At 59.8% G+C, this 23,747-nt stretch overlaps 2 protein-coding genes across 2 annotated transcripts; one reads left to right on the top strand and one right to left on the bottom strand.

Moving 5' to 3' along the window:
• Positions 1-4,267: 4,267 nt before the first annotated feature.
• LOC133214535 (natural killer cell receptor 2B4-like) lies at positions 4,268-12,282 on the top strand. Its single transcript, XM_061357494.1, has 9 exons — positions 4,268-4,359; positions 8,270-8,590; positions 8,660-8,938; positions 10,851-10,970; positions 11,358-11,422; positions 11,506-11,571; positions 11,703-11,768; positions 11,848-11,907; positions 11,987-12,282. The coding sequence occupies exons 1-9, from the start codon at positions 4,269-4,271 to the stop codon at positions 12,056-12,058; spliced, it is 1,140 nt and encodes a 379-aa protein (XP_061213478.1). The 5' UTR covers position 4,268; the 3' UTR covers positions 12,059-12,282.
• A 4,913-nt stretch (positions 12,283-17,195) lies between these two features.
• Positions 17,196-22,851, bottom strand: CTSS (cathepsin S). The gene is made up of 7 exons (XM_061357469.1): positions 22,035-22,851; positions 21,732-21,854; positions 21,103-21,252; positions 20,796-21,020; positions 18,412-18,577; positions 17,871-17,973; positions 17,196-17,390 (listed from the first exon to the last, which is right to left on the bottom strand). Exons 1-7 carry the CDS (start codon positions 22,158-22,160, stop codon positions 17,291-17,293), a joined length of 993 nt encoding a protein of 330 aa, XP_061213453.1. The 5' UTR covers positions 22,161-22,851; the 3' UTR covers positions 17,196-17,290.
• Between the last annotated feature and the right edge of the window lie 896 nt (positions 22,852-23,747).

The following is a 23,747-nucleotide window of genomic DNA, read 5'->3' on the forward strand; positions in this document are numbered from 1 at the left end:
GTGGGACCAGCAGCTGGGGTTTCAGATCTCACTTGCTGGGTGGGCAGAGATGGTGCCGGTGTCCTTCCCCTGCGCATCCCAGCACTTTTCCCGTTGGGAACAGAGACTCGGAATTCCCAGGATAGGGGAATTTTCTGTGGGGAGGTTCGGTCCCTCCCTGAGATGCTCTTGGTGGGAACCTGCAGGACCCATCCTCCATCCCTATCCCATCCCAGAGAGAAGCTTCCCATCCACTTACTGCTTCCCCCAAGTGATTGGGAACCAAGGCACAGCTCCAGGGCTCAGCTCCTGCGGGATGGGTGCTGGGGGGAGTGGTGGTGATGGTTAAGGGACCCCAGCCAAAGGCCAGGCCGAGCCCCCCATTGCCCAGCCCATCGCGGGTACCACGGAGCGCGGTCGGGTGCTGCCACCTCTCGGGCAGAGCCGCGCTCCGGCCAGGGAGAGCATTTTGGGTTCAATTGAGGTGATTTGGAGCTCTCCATAGTTGAGGTTTTTCCTCCTCCCATGCTTTAGGTGCAGGCGGGAGGCCACGGGGATGGGCTGCGAGAGAAAAGCACTCACAAAGGCGCCTGTTTGCAGGGGGGGGGAACTGGAGTCCCCAATGGTGTTAACCCCGTCGGGGGTGACCACCCCCTTCCCATTCCCATTCCCACCTGCACATCCCAAACCGTGGTTTGGCCGCACCGGCCGCATTCCCGAGCACCGGAGGGATTCCAGAGGTGGGGAAGCATCCTCAGCACAGCCCCGTGACCCCCCCCAAGCCGCCCTATGCTGCTCCAGGATCAAGTTTTGCTGGCAGGGGGATGAGGACCCGCGGATGATGCGCTGCATAAGAACACCCTCTGCAATGCGGTGCTTGCGGGAGGCAGCGTCTCCCCGTCCTCCTCAACGCTGCCTGCGCGATGTGCTAACGCTTCCCTTTCATTCCCGTCTCCCTTCCTTGTTTCCCAGCCTCTCCTATGGATCGAGCTCCCTGGGCACATCCCTCTCCCAGCCCAGGGAAGGTCTCCGGGAGGGGAATTGCTCCCTGCATGGGGATGGAGCCCGGACAAAAGCTCTGATTCATCGGCTCAGCCCCGTCTCCGGAGCCGAGGTTCCACCCTCGCAAGATGCTGCTTTTCCCTTTGTAGCCTTAATTGGGTTTTTGCTCGTCTGCCTGCGAGGGGGAGGAAGGGGCTGTGGGATCCAGAGGGAAAAGCTGACGGAGCTGCTCCAGCCGGCTCCATCCAGGCTTGGGATGTGCCTCAGTTTCCCCCACTGATGGCCCTGAAGCACTTGGTTGCGGAGGGGTGATGGAGCAGGACCCATCAGGTTGTGCATCCCTTGGGCACACAGCAGGTTTCAATCTAGCAGGAAACCCGCAGAGTTGATCCCATCCCTCTCTGTTCCCAGCGCCAGGGCCTTTTCCCAAGATTTTCACTGGGAATCTGCCCCTTTCCCACCCGTTGTCCCAGTTTTCCCATAGAACCAGCCAACGGCCCCTGCTGGGGGAGGCTGTTCTGCAAGTGGGATCCCCATCTCCTCCCATGCAGCACCCAGCTCCCAACCACAGTTTTCCTGCCCACATCCAACCTGGGAATGGCTCAGGACCGCCTCAGAGGCAATGAGCTTACCATAAGGAGATTAGCAGGGCGGATCGGAGGGCAGAAGCAGACGGCGGGACGATGGGATTAGAGGCCACCAGCATCCCATCGCGTCTCTTGCTCTCTTCCAGCAGCACTGTGGTGATGCTGCTGGGCAGGGGACAGTGGGGGACAGGGGACACCGAGCCCTTGTCCATCCCTGATGGCCCAGGAAAAGCCTGGCTCATAGGAAAACCGCTCTTGGGATGAGCTCATGGACATCGTGCGTTGATTTAAGGAGGTGGCATCTGTTGGATGGGGCTGGATAAGGGACGAGCAGACTGCTGCTGTGCACAGATAACACAATGTTCCTTCCGTCTGGTGCCCCAAAGGAAGAGTTGGGGTACTTGAGAGAGGGAATAAACCTCTGCAGGGAGAGGGTGACATTCCAAGGTGCATTAAGGATGCTCCTCAGTCCCCACATCCCGATCCCTTCAGGGTGGCTCCATCCCAGCCCGAAGGGATGGAGGGTGCTGGAGCCTGTCCCTGCTTGCCCAAACCCAAGGGAGAAGCCCAGCCTGGGGTGGTTGGAGGGGAGCATCATCAACCCTTGGCTGGTTTGCTGTGTCCTCCCTGGAAAACAGCCCAGAACTTGTCCAAGAACGCAAAATACAGCGCATCAAGGGAAGAAAGAGTGTGATTTCCCTTAATCCACGCTCAGGCTCTCCATGGCTTACAGCAGCTCGTTTCTTGGGGTGTTTGAGGCTGGAGCTGATGCACAAAGTGGAGCAGGGGCTGGCGGCTGCTTCGCAGGCTCCTACTTTCGGGGGACCCTCCCCAGCACACGAAGAGGCAGGGACACGGCAGGGAAGGGATCCCTGCGGCCGGATGAGGATGTGTGTGATGGCCACGGTTGCCCAGCACCAGCAGGAAGAGCAGCCCCTTCCCTGGGAGCTCCTGCAGAGAGAGATCCACGTTAATGATCCTGGATTCATGGAATGGTTTGGGTTGAAGGGACCTTAAAGCTCATCCAAAGCCACAGGAAGGGGCACCTTCCACTGGAGCAGAGCGCTCAGCACACGATGGGGTCGGCATCCCCACGGAGCCTGGTAGGAGCCTGCATCCCCCCCGTTCTCCATCTGACTCTGCCCCATTCCCGCACGGGTTTCTCCGGCAGCAGCTCCAGCATTCCGTTGGCAGACACCGCTTGCTCCTCGCACTCCAGGGGTCCTGCAGCAGACAGGATTGAGCCCAACCCCATCCCCACCTCGGGCTTCCCCTTCCTCTGCCCATCCCATGCTGGCTCTGCCCGTCCGCACCCTGCTCCTGCAGTACCCTTTGCCCTGCCCCGACCAGGGCCGGTTGCAGACCCTCTGACCACAGCATCTGCTCCTTCCTTTGTGCCCCAGCTCCCTCCTCGCAGACCCAGCCTGGCAAGCAGCAGGAGCGTTGCCTGCTGGACCCTCTCATGAGTGCGCTCAGCCTCGGATGTCAACAGCTCTGGCATGAGGCAAGAGACAGAAAGCCCCTAAATGAAATGAACCCCCCAGTACATCCTAAAGCAGAGACCGGTGAGCAAGGGACTGGGAGCTGCTCTGTGTCTGCGGAGGGGGCACAGCCCCGCTTTGCCCATCCCCGTGGATCTGGGGCTCACAGCCTCACATCCTGTGCCTTCAGCCCTGCCAAGGGGGAGGCCAAGCAGAGGTTGGGAAACCACTCTCAGTTCCTCCATTGCATCCTGTGCCTGCACTTACCTTCTGCTGAGGAAGAGGCACTGGGCCCCATAGGGGTATTTTCTCCCTATATATGTTTATCATTTAAGGCTCATAGAGAGGGAACCCCATTTCCAAAGGCCTGCCCTGGGCCTCCTCCTACAAACCAAACCCTCATGAGCAGAGCATTGCTTTTCCTAGGTGTGCAATACTTGGAAGAGAAAAAGCCCATGTTTTAACCAGAATTCCTTCTTCCTGCCCCAATTGAAGCCAGAATGAGCTTTTTGGCCATTCCAAAACGCCTTTTCCCTTCCAGCTCCTATGTGTAGGGTTTGATTTCTCACCCAACAGCCCAAGTGACTGCTCTGACCCCATGATGAGCCATTCACTTGCAAGCAGCAGGGGAAATAAAGCCCAGCCAGCCCCAGGAGCAGGCTCCCACAGCACTTCCCAGCCTCACACGGGTGCAGAGCCTGGACACAACTCACTGCATGTCCTATGGCAGGGCCACGCTTACCTTGGGATGCACAGGGGAGGAAGAGATGGACGAGGAGGAGAAGGGGGCGATGCTCCATGGTTATCACAGGGAAAGGTGGGAACTGGGGCCCTGGCTCTGCATCCATTGCCCCCCACATCCCGGATCCCATTGCAGGGCTCCTTGCACTGGGCTCTGCTCCTCCCTGCGCTGAGCCCTGCAGCTGTGGCCTGCGGTCAGGGTGCAGGACCCGTCCCAACGTCACAAACTGCTTCTCCCGAAGCGAGCGGCAAAGAGAGAGCAAACACCCCCCCCCCCCCCAACCCACCCCTTCCTTTGGGGTTGGCAGCTTCGAGCCCTGTGACCGAGGGGAGCCGGGACCCTGACACCCCCTCACCGAGGGCTGGGCTGGGGGGAGCAGCGCAAGGGCAGCAGCCGGAGGTGGAGGAACCGCGGGGAGAGGAAGTTGGCTCAGGACGGAGCCGGCTCCGGGGGGGGGCCGCATCGGCTGCTCCGAAGATGCCCCAGCACGGGGGGCACCGGGGCCGGGGTCCCTGGTGCGCGCTGGCGCTGCTGGTCCTGGCCCCGATGGTCACGGCCGGGGACCGAGGTGAGGAGGGGCCGCGGTGCTGGGATGGGTGGGAGGGGGGGGATGGCTTGGGTGCAGGGGGAGCTGGTGGGGCTGAGCACAGGATGGGTGCAGGTATAGGGAGCACAAGGGATGGGTGCAGTATGGGGAGCACAAGGGATGGGTGCAGGCATGGGGAGCACAAGGGATGGGTGCAGGCATGGGGAGCACAAGGGATGGGTGCAGGCATGGGGAGCACAAGGGATGGGTGCAGGCATGGGGAGCACAAGGGATGGGTGCAGGCATGGGGAGCACAGGGATGGGTGCAGGCATGGGGAGCACAAGGGATGGGTGCATATGGGGAGCACAAGGGATGGGTGCAGGCATGGGGAGCACAAGGGATGGGTGCAGGCATGGGGAGCACAAGGGATGGGTGCAGGCATGGGGAGCACAAGGGATGGGTGCAGGCATGGGGAGCACAAGGGATGGGTGCAGGCATGGAGCACAAGGGTGGGTGGGTGGGGGGGTGGGTGGTGGGGGATGGGTGCAGGCATGGGGAGCACAAGGGATGGGTGCAGGCATGGGGAGCACAAGGGATGGGTGCAGGCATGGGGAGCACAAGGGATGGGTGCAGGCATGGGGAGCACAAGGGATGGGTGCAGGCATGGGGAGCACAAGGGATGGGTGCAGGCATGGGGAGCACAAGGATGGGTGCAGGCATGGAGCACAGGGATGGGTGAGGCATGGGGAGCACAAGGGATGGGTGCAGGATGGGGAGCACAAGGGATGTGCAGGATGGGGAGCACAAGGGATGGGTGCAGGCATGGGGAGCACAAGGGATGGGTGCAGGCATGGGGAGCACAAGGGATGGGTGCAGGCATGGGGAGCACAAGGGATGGTGGGTGCAGGCATGGGGAGCACAAGGGATGGGTGCAGGCATGGGGAGCACAAGGGTGGGTGCAGGCATGGGGAGCACAAGGGATGGGTGCAGGCATGGGGAGCACAGGATGGGTGCAGGCATGGGGAGCACAAGGGATGGGTGCAGGCATGGGGAGCACAAGGGATGGGTGCAGGCATGGGGAGCACAAGGGATGGGTGCAGGATGGGGAGCACAAGGGATGGGTGCAGGCATGGGGAGCACAAGGGATGGGTGCAGGCATGGGGAGCACAAGGGATGGGTGCAGGCATGGGGAGCACAAGGGATGGGTGCAGGCATGGGGAGCACAAGGGATGGGTGCAGGCATGGGGAGCACAAGGGATGGGTGCAGGCATGGGGAGCACAAGGGATGGGTGCAGTATGGGGAGCACAAGGGATGGGTGCAGGCATGGGGAGCACAAGGGATGGGTGCAGGCATGGGGAGCACAAGGGATGGGTGCAGGCATGGGGAGCACAAGGGATGGGTGCAGGCATGGGGAGCACAAGGGATGGGTGCAGGCATGGGGAGCACAAGGGATGGGTGCAGGCATGGGGAGCACAAGGGATGGGTGCAGGCATGGGGAGCACAAGGGATGGGTGCAGGCATGGGGAGCACAAGGGATGGGTGCAGGCATGGGGAGCACAAGGGATGGGTGCAGTGGGGGGGGTGGGGCATGGGGAGCACAGGATGGGTGCAGTATGGGGAGCACAAGGGATGGGTGCAGGCATGGGGAGCACAAGGGATGGGTGCAGGCATGGGGAGCACAAGGGATGGGTGCAGTATGGGGAGCACAAGGGATGGGTGCAGGCATGGGGAGCACAAGGGATGGGTGCAGGCATGGGGAGCACAGGATGGGTGCAGTATGGGGAGCACAAGGGATGGGTGCAGGCATGGGGAGCACAAGGGATGGATGCAGGCATGGGGAGCACAAGGGATGGGTGCAGGCATGGGGAGCACAAGGGATGGGTGCAGGCATGGGGGAGCACAAGGGATGGGTGCAGGCATGGGGAGCACAAGGGATGGGTGCCAGGGGAGGTTTTGCCGCTGAGCCCGGGTCCCTATGGAGACAGAAAGGGCCTGGGTGGGAAGGTTTGGGCTGTTCCCGGTGCCCCATCCTGCCCAGTTCCCTCCGCAGCCAGCGCTGCTGCTCCTGGGGCTCATCCAAAGGAGTCACTTCCCTGTTGGAGCAGCAACCATGACCTGAGCCCAGACGTGGCTTTTCCTGTACCCAGAAATGCAGCTTTAGAGCAGCTCCAGTGCCTGAAGGGGCTGCAGGGAACCTGGAGAGGGGCTTGGGACAAGGGATGCAGGGACAGGGCAAGGGGAATGGCTTGAACCTGCCCGAGGGGAGACTGAGCTGAGCTCTGAGGCAGAAGCTCTTCCCTGTGAGGGTGCTGAGGCGCTGGCACAGGGTGCCCAGAGAAGCTGTGGCTGCCCCATCCCTGGCAGTGCTCAAGGCCAGGTTGGACACAGGGGCTGGGAGCATCCTGCTCTAATGGAAGGGGTCCCTGCCATGGAGCTGGATGAGCCCTCAGGTCCCTCCCAACCATCCCAGGGTTCAAGTCCCGGTGCTCTCACTGCTCAGAGCTGCACCAGGCGGGTGCTGCAGAGCCTGCAGCAGCCGGGGCTCAGCTGAGCTGCAGAGCCTGCCCACAGCAGGGTTAAAGCTCACAGCGTGGTTAGGCCTGCGGAGCACTGACCCTGCAGGGTCACACTCCCACCCCCGGCCTGCACTTCCCCTGCTCTGCACGCTCACTGCTCCAGCACCGCGGGCTGAGGGCAGGATGTGCCCTCCCACCTTGCTCGCAGCACTTGGGGCCTGCAGAGCGGTAGGAAGCAATGGTCCTGGTGTCCTGGGGGCTCTTTAGTACCTGGTGTGGTGGTGGTGGGAGGGGGGGTCCCTTTGTCACCAACTGCAGGTCCTGGTGGGAACTGATCAATAGTGGCTGCTCCTGAGCCTGCTTCTTCCTTCTCCCAGGGAGGATGCTTCTATGTTTGACTGCTCCAGCCTCTTGTATCCCTGGATACTTAGGGCAACTAAGATGGTTAGGGGAGTGGAGCATCTCCCTTATGAGGAAAGACTGAGGGAGTTGGGTCTCTATAGTTTGGAGAAGAGGAGACTGAGGGGTGACCTTATTAGTGTATATAAATATATAAAGGGGGAGTGTCCCGAGGATGGAGCCAGGCTCTTCTCAGTGGCAAACAATGATAGGACAAGGGGCAATGGGTACAAACTGGAACACAAGAGGTTCCACTTAACCTTGAGAAGAAACTTCTTCTCAGTGAGGTGCCAGAACACTGGACCAGGCTGCCCAGGGAGGTTGTGGGGTCTCCTTCTCTGGAGACATTCAAAACCCGCCTGGACACGTTCCTGTGTAACCTTATCTGGGTGTTCCTGCTCTGCAGGGGGATTGGACTGGATGAGGTTTTGGGGTCCCTTCCAATCTCTAACATACTGGGATCCGGTGGGCACAGGGATGTCCCATCTGCACCCTGGCGCTGGTGGAGGCAGACATCCTCCTGCCTGTGCCTTTGCAGCGCTGGAGCTGCTGGGGGTCTCCGGGCCATGCTCTCAGTGTTCACCCTGAGCATGGAGGCAAAACCCTGCCCAGGGCTGCTTGGGCTGAAGCCAAGCCCCTGGGGGCTGACGCTTGGTTCCATGAATGTGCTGCAGCCCCAGCGCTGCCCTGACCACAGGGAGGAAGCCACAAGGCTCTGGGGTGTTCATTTCATTTATGGGCTTTCTGTCTCTTGCCTCATGCCAGAGCTGTTGACATCCGAGGCTGAGCGCACTCATGAGAGGGTCCAGCAGGCAACGTTCCTGCTGCTTGCCAGGCTGGGTCTGCGAGGAAGGAGCTGGGGCACAAAGGAAGGAGCAGATGCTGTGGTCAGAGGGTCTGCAACCGGCCCTGGTCGGGGCAGGGCAAAGGGTACTGCAGGAGCAGGGTGCGGACAGGCAGAGCCAGCCTGGGATGGGCAGAGGAAGGGGAAGCCCGAGGTGGGGATGGGGATGGGCTCAATCCTGTCTGCTGCAGGACCCCTGGAGTGCGAGGAGCAAGCGGTGTCTGCCAACGGAATGCTGGAGCTGCTGCCGGAGAAACCCGTGCGGGAATGGGCCAGAGTCAGATGGAGAACGGGGATGGACGCAGGCTCCTACCAGGTGATCCTGGTGGCCGAGAGGAACAAACCCGCCTCCATCCGCAAGAGCCCGTTCTCCGGCAGAGCCGTGTTCCAGGAGGAGCCCCTTTCCCTGCGGATCAGCCCCGTTCGCACCGCGGATGCGGGGCTCTACGAGGCCGAGTTCGAGGACGCAGGAGGCGAGCTCATCCCGCGGTGCTTCCGCGTGTCCGTGTGGGGTGAGTGCCCGGCCCGCAGCCGCTGCGCCCCGCGTCCCCGCTGCGCTCTGACCGCGTCCATCCCCGCAGAGCCCCTCCAGCCGCCCCGTGTGGAGAGCCTCGTCCTGCCCGAGGAGCGGGGCTGGTGCAACCTCTCTCTGCTCTGCTCGGCGCCCGGTGCCGGCCCCGTCTCCTACAGCTGGTCCTGCAGCGGGGATGCGGCGGGGGCGCCCGAGCCTGGGCCCCGCCTGCACCGGCGGCTCCGCGGGGATGCCGGCCCCATCGTGTGCGGCTGCAACGTGAGCAACGCGGTGAGCTGGAGCTCGGCCAACGCCAGCATCGCGGCAGCCTGCAGCGCCGCGGCCGCCGGTAACTCATCCTCAGCTCCGTTCAGTCACGGGTTAAGGGATGCGCTTGGAGCCCATTGGAGCCGCTCGGAGCCGCTCTGGGTCCTAAGGGATGCGCTCGGAGCCGCTCTGGGTCCCGAGGGATGCACTGGGAGCCGCTCTGGGTCCCAAGGGATGCGCTCGGAGCCGCTCTGGGTCCCAAGGGATGCGCTTGGAGCCGCTCTGGGTCCCAAGGGATGCGCTCGGAGCCGCTCTGGGTCCCAAGGGATGCGCTCGGAGCCGCTCTGGGTCCCAAGGGGTGCGCTTGGAGCCGCTCTGGGTCCCAAGGGATGCGCTCGGAGCCGCTCTGGGTCCCAAGGGATGCGCTTGGAGCCGCTCTGGGTCCCAAGGGATGCGCTCGGAGCCGCTCTGGGTCCCAAGGGATGCGCTGGAGCCGCTCTGGGTCCCAAGGGATGCGCTAGGAGCCGCTCTGGGTCCCAAGGGATGAGCTCGGAGCCGCTCTGGGTCCCAAGGGTGCGCTTGGAGCCGCTCTGGGTCCCAAGGGATGCGCTGGAGCCGCTCTGGGTCCCAAGGGATGCGCTCGGAGCCGCTCTGGGTCCCAAGGGATGCGCTCGGAGCCGCTCTGGGTCCCAAGGGATGCGCTTGGAGCCGCTCTGGGTCCCAAGGGATGCGCTTGGAGCCGCTCTGGGTCCCAAGGGATGCGCTCGGAGCCGCTCTGGGTCCCAAGGGATGCGCTTGGAGCCGCTCTGGGTCCCAAGGGATGTGCTTGGAGCCGCTCTGGGTCCCAAGGGATGCGCTCGGAGCCGCTCTGGGTCCCAAGGGATGCGCTCGGAGCCGCTCTGGGTCCCAAGGGATGCGCTTGGAGCCGCTCTGGGTCCCAAGGGATGCGCTCGGAGCCGCTCTGGGTCCCAAGGGATGCGCTTGGAGCCGCCTGGGTCCCAAGGGATGGCTGGAGCGCTCTGGGTCCCAAGGGATGCGCTCGGAGCCGCTCTGGGTCCCAAGGGATGCGCTCGGAGCCGCTCTGGGTCCCAGGGTGCGCTGGGCGCTCTGGGTCCCAGGGATGCGCTCGGAGCCGCTCTGGGTCCCAAGGGATGCGCTCGGAGCCGCTCTGGGTCCCAAGGGATGCGCTTGGAGCCGCTCTGGGTCCCAAGGGATGGCTTGGAGTGGTGGGTGGTCTGGGTCCCAAGGGATGCCTGGAGCCGCTCTGGGTCCCAAGGGATGGCTCGGAGCTGGGTGGGTGCGCTCGGAGCCGCTCTGGGTCCCAAGGGATGCGCTGGAGCCGCTCTGGTCCCAAGGGATGCTGGGGTTGGGTGGGTGTGGGTCGGAGCGGCTCTGGGTCCCAAGGGATGCGCTCGGAGCCGCTCTGGGTCCCCAGGGATGCGCTTGGAGCCGCTCTGGGTCCCAAGGGGTGCGCTTGGAGCCGCTCTGTGTCCCAAGGGATGCTCTCGGAGCCGCTCTGGGTCCCAAGGGATGCTCTCGGAGCCGCTCTGGGTCCCAAGGGATGCGCTCGGAGCCGCTCTGGGTCCCAAGGGATGCGCTCGGAGCCGCTCTGGGTCCCAAGGGATGCGCTCGGAGCCGCTCTGGGTCCCAAGGGATGCGCTCGGAGCCGCTCTGGCCCAAGGGATGCGCTGGAGCCGCTCTGGGTCCCAAGGGTTGGGTAGGGGCGCTCGGAGCCGCTCTGGGTCCCCAGGGATGCGCTCGGAGCCGCTCTGGGTCCCAAGGGATGCGCTCGGAGCCGCTCTGGGTCCCAAGATCACATCCCACTGGTGCCAGGAGCCGCTTCCCCTCCTGGGGGAGGAAGCACGGCACCGGGTGTGGGTGATGGACCCACGCTGAGGTTTCCTGGCCGGGTCTGTCCTCTGCGGTGATGGAAACTGTTTAGAGACGGCTGAGGCTCATCAGAGCCTTCCCCTTCTCCTCTCCTTCTCCCCCAGGGCTCGCCAGCATCGTTCTAGGCTGGGCAGTGGCAGTGGCTGTGCTGGTCCTGGCCATCGCCATCGCCCTTGGCATCACCTGCTACTGGTGGAGGAGACGCCGAAAGGATCCCCCAAGAGGTTTGTCCCTGTGCTTGTGGCACGGGCAGATGTGGGGCTGAGGCTGGGCAGCTCCTGGATGCTGTCCTGGATGCTCCTCATGCTCTCCGTGCTGGCCCCGGGGCTCTTCCTCCTCCTGAGGCTAAGGGATATCCACTGGGTGCTGCCAGAGCACGAAGCCTTCACCCATCCCTGCCAACGGAGGGTGCCCTGGGCTGATGCATGGGGGAAGCATCCCAGCAGCCCGGACCTGGAGGCCTCATCCCATGGGGTCTGGAGGACGGTTTGGGTCTGGATATACACTTCATTCCGAGCTGTAGCATCCTTCTCCTGCCCATTGAGGGCTGCACCCCCTAGAACGGGGTCTGTAACCCCCAGTGTCTTACTCTGACCCTTCCACCTCCCCAGGACACATCGAGCAGGCACTCACTGTCTACGAGGAGGTGGGAAAAGCCCAAACAGTCCAAGACCCTGTGAGTGCTGGGGGGGTCCCTTTGGGGACGGGGCCTCTGCTTGGGCCTCCCTTTAACCAGCCTGGGGTTGCTTTCCCCCTCAGAGCACAACGAGGAATGAGGCCGCATCGGGGGAAAACACCATTTATGCTGTCATCTGCAAAGCACAGGTAGGGCCAGGCCTGTGCTGGGGGGGCTCCAGCTCCCCATGGGCTCGACTCCTTCAGCTCAGCCTCAGAGTCCACCCCTTTTTGCCCAAACTTTGCTGTTCTTTGTGCATTTGGACCGCTCCTCCCTGCAGGGCCCCAGCCTCCCCCCGGAGCCCGAAAGCAGAACCATTTACTCCAGTCTCCAGCCCACCAGGAAGGTGAGGTTGTCCCGAGCCCATCACCAGGGCGCTGGGTCCATCCTGCTCTGCCTGATGGATGCTCTGCTCTGCTCCACAGTCTCCATCTCTCAGGAGGAAGAGGCTGGACCCAGCTTTGATTTCCACTGCCTATGCAGAGGTAATGGGTACCAGACATGGGAAGAGGAGCATCAGCTCTTTGGGGATGGGGGGGACCAAACCCAACCATGTCCTTGCAGGTTACGGGGTGCCCCAGACGCCCCCCATCACAGATCATGCCCCCCGCTCCTACCGGCCACCACCTCTCCTAGAGCCCCAGCAGGACCCTGCCTTCCCCAATGGGCTTCTCCCAGAGCCCCCCAGCACCCACCAGGATCCCACCCAGCAAAGCCAGGATCTCCTTGGGATGGAACCAATCCAACAAGGATTCAAACCCCATCTGTGCCACGGAGGCTTTCGTGATGGGAAGACTCAGTGATGGGATCCTGTCTTTGGAGGAGATGGAAGTGAAATTGGGCTGATGGGGCTGTGGGGAAGGGGATAGAGGTGGTGTGCGTGTGTTCAGCTCCAGCATGAGATCCGGTGGGGTTTGGGGCCTTGGCAGGTCTGATGCACCTCAGGAGTGTATTTTTAGGTGTCGATACAAGCTGAGCTGCACGAGGCAATGGTGGTGCTTGTTTAATTAGCTTTAATAGCTATTTATAACCCCAGATGCACCTTGGGCACAGGGAGGAAGTGGGAATCGCCTTGTTTGTGACTCAGAAGTGATGGGAAGCTGATGGGGAAAGGAACGCTGCAGAGCTGCAGTGAGCTGGGCAGGGGAGGGGTGGTCCTGAGCATCAGTCCCTGCACTGGGCATGGCTCAGGCTCTCATGGGGCTCAGGCCCCATGGTCCATCCTAAGCTATCCCACGCTCCTACATGAGTGGTCCTGGGAGCAGGAGGTGGAGGAAGAAGGGGCTCCAGCTTCAAAGCTCTTCCTAAAGGCAACTTCAAGGGATGGAACCGCAATGGGGCACTTTGATGGAAGCAGTGACCCTGCTCAGGTGTGATGGAGGGGATGCAAACCCTCCAGTGCGGGCACTGGGGATGCGGTCACATCCCCGGGGCTGAAGCAGGAGCCTCATCTCAGTCCCTTTATATCCCGAAACACCGGTTCCCCATGCTCCGGATGAGCAGAAGCATCTGAAGGAGACACTGGGAGCCTGGGGGCTGCTGCCTCCCCCAGCACAGCTCCACCACCGAGCTCTAATGCATGCTAATGACCTGCTTTTGCATAGGGGAGCTCATCTGCAGCTCCCTGCAAGCGCTGAGGCAGCACTCCGCTCCCTGCCAGGGAAGTTGCCTTCCCATCGCTGCACTGGAGTGGGATGCGGGATCGGCTCCATGCTGGAGCAGCATCCTCGTGTGGCTGCTGTCACACTCACACTGACATCTGGGGTGACCCTGGATCCCCTTCCCCATGCATGGGGGCTGATAAAGATGAAGTGAAACTGGGTCAGGGCCCAGCGGGTGCCACCGTTGCCCTTTGTTCCCGGTAACGTCAGTCCCGGTGCTCCGTGCTGGTGGTGGGATGGGGAATGGGAAGATGCCAACGGCCATGGGGGCTCCGCTGCTCCCTGCACCCCTGGGCTGGTGCAGAACATTAAGTCCTTTGCTTGGAGCACCTGCCCTGGTTGAGGCCAGCAGCAGCGTGCTTGGGTTGCAGCATGCGCTGTAGCATCCACAAATCCTCCTTCGCATCCCCTTCCCGCCTGCACTGGTTGAACTGGGGTCACGGGGATGCCCCAAACTGGTGCTCGTGATCCCTGCTCAGGGGAGGTTTTCATTGTGCACATGGGATTCATCCCAGTGCTGCAGGAAACCTGGAGAGGGGCTTGGGACAAGGGATGCAGGGCCAGGGCAAGGGGAATGGCTTGAACCTGCCCGAGGGGAGACTGAGCTGAGCTCTTAGGCAGAAGCTCTTCCCTGTGAGGGTGCTGAGGCGCTGGCACAGGGTGCCCAGAGAAGCTGTGGCTGCCCCATCCCTGGCAGTGCTCAAGGCCAGGTTGGACACAGGGGCTTGGAGCATCCTGCTCCAGTGGAAGGGGTCCCTGCCATGGTTTTAAATGAGCTTTAAGGTCCCTTCAACCCGAACCATCCCATGGCTCTATAAAACACAGCACCTTTCCCCTCAGCTTCGGTGGATGCGGTGCTGGCTGAGGGGCTCCGTTGTGAAACCAGTGACTTGTGAGTGAGGAGAGCTGAGAAGCACCCAGGCAAAGCAGGGGTGAATTGCCATGGCGGTGGCACTGCTCTGGAGCTTGCCATGGGCAGCTGATGCTCAGCACTGGTTTCTACCCTGGCATCTTGGGTGTTGGAGGAGGGATTGTCTGGAACACCCTTGAGATCTCACAGAGGGGCAGCAGCAGATGGAGCTGGAGGCAAAGCAATGGCAGGTTGCCATGGTGGTGGCACCGTTCCCCATGTGTAGGTGATGCTCAGCACCACCTTTGGGTCCTGGCACCTCATGTGTTGGAGCAGGAACTGGATGTTTGCTCTGGGAGCCATGCTCCAGGACCCTCAAGAGCGCTCAACAGAGGGTGAGTACGCAGATGCTGGTTTAGATGGCAAAGCAAGGATGCATTGCCATGGTGGTGGCACCGTTCCAGAGCTCTCCATGTGTAGGTGATGCCCAGCACCAGCTTTTAATCCTGGTGGGGGGGGGGGGGGGTGTGGGGTTTTGTGGGGGTGATTGCCATGGTGGTGGCACCGTTCCGGAGCTCCCAATGTGTAGGTGATGCCCAGCACCAGCCTTTAATCCTGGCACATCAGGCATGCAAGCAAGGGCTGGGCTTGTGCACTCTGTGAGCAGTGGTCCAGGAGGCCCAAGAGCAGGCAGGAGAGAGGCAGTACGCAGATGGGGTTATATGTGGCAAAGCAAGGGTGTATTGCCACATTGGTGGCACCATTACAGAGCTTTCTATGAGTAGGTGATGCTCAGCACCAGGTTTTCTCTCCTGGCGCCTCGGGTGTTGTATCAGGGGCTGGATGTTCGTGCTCTAGCACATCTGGTGCGCTCAACAGCGGGGTAGTACTCAGAGGAAGTTTAGATGGCAAAGCAAGGCTGGATCTCCATGTTGGTGGCACCATTCCGAAGCTCTCCATGTGTAGGTGATGCCCAGCACCAGCTTTTAGTCCTGGCACTTTGGGTGTGGGAGCAGGGCCTGGATGTCTGCACTAATCCCTTTGGTTTGTGGGCTGCCTGAGGGTGCTATCCTGAGCTCAGCACACAGATGGAGCTCTAGGTGGCTAAGCAAGGGTTGATTCCCGTGTTGGTGGCACTTTTCCAGTGGTCACCATGTGTAGGTGATGCCCAGCACCAGTGCCTGACCTGGTGCACAGGTTTAGGAGCAGGGGCTGGGTGTTTGCACTTGGGGCACTGTTTCCTGGGGTGCATGAGAATGTGTTCTATATAGGCAGTATGCAGATGGACTTTGATGCGGCTAAGCAAGGGTGGATTGCCGTGTTGGTGACACTGGTCCAGTGGTCACCATGTGTAGGTGATGCCCAGCACCAGTGCCTGACCTGGTGCACAGGTTTAGGAGCAGGGGCTGGGTGTTTGCACTTGGGGCACTGTTTCCTGGGGTGCATGAGAATGTGTTCTATATAGGCAGTACGCAGATGGACTTTGATGTGGCTAAGCAAGGGTGGATTGCCGTGTTGGTGACACTGGTCCAGCGGTCACCATGTGTAGGTGATGCCCAGCACCAGTGCCTGACCTGGTGCACAGGTTTAGGAGCTGGATGTTTGCACTTGGGGAACTGTTTCCAGGGGCACATGAGGATGCGTTCTATATAGGCAGTACACAGATGGACTTTGATGGGCCTAAGCAAGGGTGGATTGCCATGTTGGTGACACCGGTCTGGAGGTCACCATGTGTCCATGATGCCCAGCATCGGGATTTTATCCTGGCACTTTAGGTTTAAGAGCAGGGCTGAATGTTTGCACTCAGCGAGCTGGTTTGTGGGCTGCCCTGAGCCATGGGTCTGCGAGGTCTGATGGGGTGCAATGAGCCCCCCGGGGCTGGGCCAGTGCCACGGATGCTCCTCGCTGCTGTGCTTGTCCCGTGCTCACTGCCCCTAAGGAGCCGCCGGTTCGGGACAAGGGGCTCCAGGACCCTGCTGCGGGACCCCCGGCACCGCTCAGAGGGGCCGCGGAGCGGGTCCCGTGTTTGTGTGAGCGGTGCCTGCGGGGATGCGGGGATGCGATGGGAGAGGGAGGCAGGAGCGCGCTGAGCCCCCCCCCAGGGGATGGAGCCGGGCCCGCTCGTTCCTGGGAGCAGGGAACGCGTTTCCAGGCTGTGCCCGCACAACCGGGTCCGTTCTGCGGCTCCAGAGCCTCGCAAAGCGCAGCCGGGAGCCTCGGGGCTTCCGTCGGTGCCGGGGCTGGAGCTGCCCCCGGCTTTGCTGCTCCGTGCGGGGGTCACTGCTCAGAACCGGGCCCGTGGGGCTGCGGCTGCCGCGAGGGCCGGGGATGGGCCCTGGGTGGGTCCCGGTGCGCGCATCCCGGAGGGTTGGAGCCCGGCGCCCTCGGCCGAGCCGGTCCCGGCCCCTTCCCCAGGGGTTTGGGGCTCCAGCAGAGCCGGGCCCGAGAGCGGGGACCGGCCCCGGTCCATGCTGCGGGGCTGGAATCGGGGCTGCGGGGCCGGAACGAGCGCAGCGCTCCCCGGATGAGAGCGCCGGGGGGCTCCGGGCACCGCTCCCCGAGAGAGGGAGCCCTTGGCTGTTTCTCCCTTCCCCATCGCTGCTTCCTTAGCACGGTAACGGCCGGGTTCAGGTAAGCGACCAATGAACCTCTTCGATGAGCAGCATTTGGCCTCGTTTGTGTCTTAGTCTCACTCTACCAACCAGGGGATCTGCCAACAGGGATAACGTTCACTCACTGCAGAGTGGGATGAAGCTCCTGTGGTGCACATGAAGGATGCGCTGGGGAAGACAGCTCTGGGGTATTCCTGCTTCAGGTGAAGGCAAACCCACTCGTGGGGTTGCTTTCACTCAAGGACCCGGGTATACTTGGTGGGTAATGCAGGAGGATGGGGAAGTCTGATGTTAGGAGTGAAGCATCACTTGTGGAGAGAGAGGGGTCCTTATGTGGGGGAGCCAGGTGGGAATTCCAGCCAGAATTCCACCCATTCCTGCCTCCAGAGACCAGATATCAGCTATCGAACAGCAAAAGTGATCTTTTATTTCTCAAAGAACGTCTGCAATTGCATCAGCATTGCCCAAAGAGGGAATAATTCCAGTGTCATCGTACCCAGTGCTGAACTGGAGAGAGGAGAGCACAGTCTCCACTGTGGGCGACCTCTGCTCGAGCTGTGGCTCCCACAGTTCTACTCTGAAACCCTCAAACAACCCCACTTTGCCCCCAAAAGAAGCCACCAAGTGCCTATAAATCACATCCTCTCTGCCCACAGGGGCACAAAGTGGTCCTTAAGGTCAGTAGTTCTGGGTTGGGGGATATCCTGGGGTAGATCCTGAGGTGGATCCCTCAGGAATGCCGTGCCTAGATGAGGGGGTAGGAGGCATAACTGGCGATCCCACAGTGGTTCGAGCGGTTCCTTGCCATGCGGATGTAGCCCTCGTCTCCGAAGCGCACGCCCCAGCTGGATGGGACAGGAACCAAAGGGACACAAGGAAACGTTAATGCCCTTCCCTGGAAGTGAAGCAGCTTCACCCTCATCCCAACAGGGAAGGGTTTTCACCAACTGCTTCCTATGGCTCCTCATTCTACACTGGGTTGGATGAGCTCCAGGTCCCTTCTACCCCAATGGGTCTGTGTTGCATTACATCAACACTCATCAGCGTAAGGGGAGCTTCAGGTGGGTGTGAAGTGGATTTGAAATGCATTTAAAGGTCCTGGGATGACATAGAGGTGCTCCCCAACATGATTCCAGGACCAAGAGCAACTTCCAGCTCTGTAACACCCCCTGCTGCATCCCTCCCATCCCTCCCATCTGTATAGATGTTGGCCACCGGGACGTTGTGAGGGTGTTGGGTTGAGCAATGGGAGGTCAATGAGGAGAAGACATTGCCTACAGGCAGTGAGGTTGGAGATAAGGAGCAATGGGTGGTTGTGTCCTTACCTGTTTTTCACGAGCCAGTAGTCCTTGTCATCCAGGGTGCCATAGCCGATGACGAGCACCGCGTGGTTCACCTCCTGTGAGCACTGGGGGTCATCGTACACCCCTGGAGCAAAAGGAGGTTGGAAACACATCGTCAGACCACAGGACCTCATCCTGGAGGCAAAGTCAACCTTCCCTCCAGTGCTGCTGCCTCGGGCTTTGTCGTATTGATGCGTCCAACCGGGAGTTCAGCTCCAGCTTCATGGAAGCATGGAATGGTTTGGGTTGAAGGGAGCTTAAAGCTCATCCAGTCCCAACCCCTGCTAGAGGCAGGGACACCTTCCACTAGAACAGGATGCTCCAAGCCCCTTCCAACCTAGCCTTGAGCAGTGCCAGGGATGGGGCAGCCCCAGCTTCTCCATTCAACCCATTATAGTGTCCCACCACCCTCAGGGGAAGAACTTCTGCCTCAGACCCAGGAACTTGCCCAATCCTACCCAATTTCAGGAGCTTTATGTGCAGAAAAGGCTGTGAAGAAGATCTCCAGGCTAACAGGACGGACCTGACTTGTACAAGAAGAAGGTGGGCTGGGTGGCATCAATGGCAACAGAGATTGGTCCAACCTTGGCCACAGCATCTTTGAGAGCTTCTTCATCAGCATAGGGCAGCTCAATGTACTTGGAGCAAGTGGCAGCTCGTGCCGAAGCGTTGTATTGGCATGTCCCATTCTGGCAGGAACAAAAGGGAGTTGAGGAGCACCAGGAATCCACCAGGAACATCTCAGGACTCTCAGGTGTGTGGTTTCCATCAGCCCCCTTCTACCTTCTACCCCGTTCCTCACTTTTCTTTGACCACCAGTGCTCCATACTACATACAGTATGTGTGTAGTACAACATACTACCTACATATTACTACATACAGTATGTGTGTAGTACTACATACTACCTACATATTACTACATACAGTATGGATGTAGTACTACCTACTACCTACATACTCCTACATACTCTATGGATGTAGTACTACCTACTACCTATGCACTCCTACATACAGTATGGATGTAGTCCTACCTACGTACTCCTACATACAGTATGGATGTAGTCCTACCTACTACCTACATACTCCTACATACAGTATGGATGTAGTACTACCTACTACCTATGTACTACTACATCCAGTATGGATGTAGTCCTACCTACTACCTACGTACTCCTACATACAGTATGGATGTAGTCCTACCTACTACCTACGTACTCCTACATACAGTATGGATGTAGTCCTACCTACTACCTACATACTACTACATACAGTATGGATGTAGTACTACCTACTACCTACATACTACTACATACAGTATGGATGTAGTCCTACCTACTACCTACGTACTCCTACATACAGTATGGATGTAGTCCTACCTACTACCTACGTACTCCTACATACAGTATGGATGTAGTCCTACCTACTACCTACGTACTCCTACATACAGTATGGATGTAGTACTACCTACTACCTATGCACTCCTACATACAGTATGGATGTAGTCCTACCTACGTACTCCTACATACAGTATGGATGTAGTCCTACCTACTACCTATGTACTCCTACATACAGTATGGATGTAGTACTACCTACTACCTACGTACTCCTACATACAGTATGGATGTAGTACTACCTACTACCTATGCACTCCTACATACAGTATGGATGTAGTCCTACCTACGTACTCCTACATACAGTATGGATGTAGTCCTACCTACTACCTATGTACTCCTACATACAGTATGGATGTAGTACTACCTACTACCTACGTACTCCTACATACAGTATGGATGTAGTACTACCTACTACCTATGCACTCCTACATACAGTATGGATGTAGTCCTACCTACGTACTCCTACATACAGTATGGATGTAGTCCTACCTACTACCTATGTACTCCTACATACAGTATGGATGTAGTACTACCTACTACCTACGTACTCCTACATACAGTATGGATGTAGTACTACCTACTACCTACGTACTACTACATACGGTGTGGATGTAGTACTACCTACTACCTACGTACTCCTACATACAGTATGGATGTAGTACTACCTATTACCTACATACTCCTACATACAGTATGGATGTAGTACTACCTACTACCTACGTACTATATCCAGGACTATGGAAAAGGTAGCTGGAAGGACCTGAAGGGACCATCTTCTCCACCTCAACTCCCTACAGCAAGAGCAGCCAAACCATTGCAACACAATGCTCTGCCTGTGGTCTAGAAAGCTCTGATGACTCCTACCTCCCTGGAGACACCGTCCTCGCTTCCTCATCCTTCCATCTCACCTACATTCCTCATGATGTAAATGAAGCCCAGGGCTCCCCATCCTCCTCTGGACGGAGGGAGCAGCATTTTTGGGGTCTCTGAAGCTGTTTGAAGCCTTTTATTCTGCTTTTCTTCCTTGTACCGAGCCATGGGTCTGAGACCAGGTCATTCCAGGCCACCTCTTGTCTCTGGCCAGCAAGACCTTCAGCACTGGGATCTTTGTTTGCTCCCCCTCTTGTCTCAGGACCTCTTATCTGTTATAGGCAGCTATTAAAGAACATCCTCACCCTACAGAGGATGGATTAATGCAGAGAGCTGAGAGCAGGCCCCAGGCCTCCTGCCCCATTTCCCCTTCCCTGGACCGTGTTGCCCAATCCTTTACGTAGGACAGACAGAAACTTGTGGAAATTCTGGCTCCAGGTCCAGTCATTCACCTGGGGGCCAAAACAGAGCCCAAAGGTCCCTTCCCTGCGTTGGAAAGGGCTGAGAACATGAGGTGAGGTTGGTAGCAAGCACGATAGGAGGAGGTAGATGGGTGAGGAGGAAGGTGCCTACACAGGGGTGAGCTCCTCGCTGCTCCTGCAGGACCCCAGGGGAGGTTGGGACCGGAGGCTCTGGTGCCTACCTCAGCCTTGTAGGGGTAGGACTCCTCGGCCTCGATGCCACCGTTGTCAATGATGTACTGGAAGGCCCTGGTCATGAACCCGCCGCTGCAGCCCCGGTTCCCCTGCGGCACGGAGCAGTCCACCAGGTTCTGGGTGCTCAGCGACACCAAGGTCCCCGTCTTCAGCTTCACCTGCGCCTCGAGCGCTCCCACGGCGCTGAAGGCCCAGCACGAGCCGCAGGCGCCCTAAGGGGGCCCCAGAGATGCTCAGACCCCGCTCAGGGACCAGGACATGAAGGGGCATGGAGGGGAGGGGGGCGGATCAAACCTGGTTCTTCACATCCGTGACACATCCCTGCTGCCGCCAATCCACCGTGTCCGGGAGGCGGCCATGGGGATGCGGGTGGGATGCGGGGATGCGCCGGGATCGGGGAGCGACGCTGAGCCCCGTTAATAAAGCTGCCACCTCCTTGCTGGTCTGGGGGGGGCAGAAAACAGAGACTCATGGTGGTGTCTCCCTACACACCGGGTGGCTGAGCTTGGGCAGCCCTTGGCCGGCTGCTTTCCACATTGGGATTCAACCCATTCATTGGAAAGGGTAAGAAGAACGCACAGAGCTCAACCCCAGCCCCTCTCTGAGCTGGGATGTGTCATTAACCACCACCACCAGCTCAGGACGTTGAAGAGGGATGAGTTACACGTATATGGAATGACCAGGACTGGGTCTGAGCACCCCAAAGGCTGCACTGAGGAGCTATTTCCTCACAGCGCATTGCCTCACACTGGGAGGCTGAGCACAGGAATGTCAGAGCAGTTTGTCCGTGGCTGCTGGAACCCACAAGAAGATGGGTTGAGGAGGTGCTGGGTGCGTTCCCACCCCAAACCCATGTTAAATCCCCCTCCTATGGGATGAGAGACCAAGACAAGCCCCATCCCAGCAGCGTGGCCCATACCTACCATGTCACCCAGGTGGTTCATGCCCAGCGTGTAGGAGTGCAGCCCCAGGGAGTGCTCCAGGTTGTGCAGCGTCACCAGGCGCAGGTTCCTCTCCCAGATCTCCCGTCGATCCCATTCCTCCTTCTGGAATCAAACCCAGCCCCACAATGGGCAGCGACGGCCCCCGCAGCCACTGCACCCGCTCCATCCCTCTAAAGGGCGCGTGCATCAAACCATCCCCAGCATCCCAATGGGGTGATGCTGGGTTACGGTGAGCAGCACCCACCCAACAGCGCCTTGAGCCACCCACCAATGCGTCCCTACCTCGTGGTGATACTCCTTGCCATGGGTCTTCTTCCAGAGCTGCCAGTGCCAGTCCAGCGCAGGGTCAGGGTGCCCCAGGGCCACCACAAGCGTGGCCAGGAAGGCGATGGGAAGCAGCAGCTTCATCGCGCTCCAATGGGACCGGGCAGCCGGAGCGACACGGCACAAGCGCCAGGAGCAGAGGGATGAGGAGCCGGGCTTGCCCCCTTGGTGACAAATCCGGTTGGGTAAGAGGCAGGAGGTGATGACATCCCTGACCTCGGCTCCCTGGCATGCCCTTCACCGCGTTTCTACACCGGGTGATGCCACCAGCTCCTGCCCTGAGTGCCCAGAGGAGCTCCCCTCTTGGTGCCCCCAACCCCTGCAAGGTGGGAAGGGGAATCCTACCCCGGCCTCGCTGCCTGCAAGGGGAGAAGGCGGCCGGACCCGAGCCCCGAGGACACCGACGCGCAGGGACACATCCAGACATGATCCTGGTTCCACCCTGCTGAGAAACCCTCCCCGGAGGTGTTTCCATCACCTGGGCATGAGGCTGCTCTCTCAGACCTGGGGCTCCAGCACCGTAAAGAGCAAACCAGAATCTCCTCTTTTCACCCAAGAGCAGCTCCCGAGGCAGAGCCGCCTCCTGCAGCCCTGCCCAGAGAGGGCTTGGGGGGAATCAGAGCTAAAATGGAGCCAGAGTCAACATCAAAACCTCCTCCTGCACTTTTACTTCCTCAAAGCTCCGTCCTCCCCATCGGGGGGTAAAGCCAAAAGCACCCAACGTACCTGGCAAGGCTTCTCCTGGTGCTGGGCACTGACCTGCAGGGCCCCAGCAGTGCGTGCGGGCTCAGTGGGGACAGTGGGGACAGGGCAGCGTCCCCACCGCCGGCCGGCCCGAGGCCTCCGAGCCTGCTCAGCACAGAAATCACGAGCCAGGAAGTGAGGAAATGCCCTGATTTCATTTTCACTTAGCGGGAGCGGCGCTGGCCGAGCCTCCCGTGGGCTCAGCCCGAGCAGGACACGCGGTGCCCTCAGGGAGTGATGGCACACGAGGGGGTCTTCTCCCCAGCACCCCCACATGAGTGGCGGGGCTCCCATATGGCCCCCTCTCATGTGGCTTATGGAGGGCCAGGAGCAGCGCTCCCACTCTGCTGCTGCTGTGATTTGGGCACTTGTGGGACTTGGTGCTGAGCCAAGGGACAGGATGAGCTCAAGCACAGGAGCCTTGCTCAGCGTGAACGGGGTAGGGATCGGACCACCAGTGTAAACGGAGTAGACCTGAGCTCCCACCTTGCTATTGGTGTGAATGGGGGTAAACCTGAGCACTCCCTGCTATTGGTGTGAATGGGGATAGACCTGAGCTCCCACCTTGCTATTGACATGAATGGGGTAGATCTGAGCTCCCACCTTGCTATTGGTGTGAATGGGGGTAAACCTGAGCTCCCACCTTGCTATTGGCGTGAATGGGGTAGACCTGAGCTCCCACCTTGCTATTGGTGTGAATGGGGGTAGACCTGAGCTCCCACCTTGCTATTGGTGTGAATGGGGTAGACCTGAGCTCCCACCTTGCTATTGGTGCGAATGGGGGTAGACCTGAGCTCCCACCTTGCTATTGGCATGAATGAGGTAGACCTGAGCTCCCACCTTGCTATTGGTGTGAATGGGGGTAGACCTAAGCTCCCACCTTTCTATTGGTGTGAATAGGGGTAGACCTGAGCTCCCACCTTCCTA

The sequence above is a fragment of the Neopsephotus bourkii genome, unplaced genomic scaffold, assembly GCF_033783945.1.
Source record: "Neopsephotus bourkii isolate Nb327-2 ecotype Australia unplaced genomic scaffold, CSIRO-AGI_Nbou_v1 NB_904, whole genome shotgun sequence".
Lineage (NCBI taxonomy): Eukaryota > Metazoa > Chordata > Aves > Psittaciformes > Psittacidae > Neopsephotus > Neopsephotus bourkii.